At 34.7% G+C, this 1,218-nt stretch overlaps 1 protein-coding gene across 1 annotated transcript in view; it reads right to left on the bottom strand.

Annotated features, from left to right (window-relative positions):
* Nucleotides 1-570: 570 nt before the first annotated feature.
* NDUFS4 (NADH:ubiquinone oxidoreductase subunit S4) overlaps nt 571-1,218 on the bottom strand; it is a 67,714-nt gene continuing 67,066 nt past the window's right edge. Inside the window, exon 5 of the mRNA XM_014527904.2 lies at nt 571-785. Within this exon, the coding sequence (XP_014383390.1) occupies nt 682-785 (104 nt within the window). The 3' untranslated portion in view covers nt 571-681. The remainder of the gene's footprint in view (nt 786-1,218) is intronic.

Below are 1,218 nucleotides of genomic sequence, written 5' to 3'. Positions count from 1 at the left end.
GGAGCTTTCAAACTTAACTTGGTATTTATAATTGCCTTTTGGGGTACCATCATAAAGGAGGAGCTACTTGAACATTTAAGCCATAACTAAATATTATTTATTTATTCCTATGAAGTTAACACATGGTAATTTATTACGCAAAACATAAGATATTCTGGCAGTCATATTTATAGCACAATATTAATTTGCACTTATAAGAGCTTACAGCACATGCAGTTCTGTAGAAAAGTTTAAATAATAAGCAGAAACTGACTTCTACATGCCATGCTGTTAGGCTGTGATGAATTTCTCTTGTATAATGAGAATAAAAACAGAACAGCTTCTATTAAGAATTCCTACATACTAGGATGGGCATTTTAAGAAACTAATTGAACTATAAAATTATCATGAAAGGCAAGTGACAATCTTTAATGTTACAGCTGATTTCAAACATTCCTTTTAATAGATTCCAAGTACAGCAATTTCCTAGAGGTATGAACACCCCAAATCTCCTCTATATATAGGGAAGTTTGTAACAGGTTCAACTGGAGACATCAAAAAACATTTTAAATAGACACCACAAGATGCATCTGTAGTTTAAAGGTCAAATTTATTAGGAGATTAAGCGATGTATTATACATGGACTATAAATACAGCACAGCTGACTTTATTCACAGTCAGACAGAGATAGCCATTGCCAACCTATTTTGTGGACACCCTTGTTCTTTTGTTCCAAGAAAAGTTTCCACCATAAGACTTGGATTTAGGTTTTGGAATCCTCCTCTCCTGAAGAGTATAGCTCCAGCCTGGATAAAGGCAAAAAGGAAGAGAATTCTAAATACATCCACAACATACAATATGGAGCAAATGCAATACAAACAGATGCAACTGAAAGGTTTTAATAGTGATATTTATTTTCTGCTAAATTTCTGATATGTACTTACTACTCTTGTGTAGCTGACAGCAGAATAAATATAAATATAACATATGCCTGTTCTCCTAATTGTCAGAACTTGTATTGCATACTCCAACTTCCACTGTTCCTTCCAGGTATACCATTTCGAAACTTAATAGCCATCAGTGAGCTCAACTGAGAAAACTGCTGGTGTGTGCCGTCTAAACAAGTCAACAGAAGAGGGGCTCTTCAAAAAGTCTACACTTCTGTTATGCAGACTCCAATACTCTGGGGTTGTGTATATGCATTTGAGGAGAGGATGACAGGATATACAAAGAGAAAAA

This window comes from Alligator sinensis, unplaced genomic scaffold (assembly GCF_000455745.1).
Source record: "Alligator sinensis unplaced genomic scaffold, ASM45574v1 scaffold573_1, whole genome shotgun sequence".
NCBI classification, from domain to species: domain Eukaryota; kingdom Metazoa; phylum Chordata; order Crocodylia; family Alligatoridae; genus Alligator; species Alligator sinensis.
This window is presented reverse-complemented; position numbering and strand designations above follow the sequence as displayed.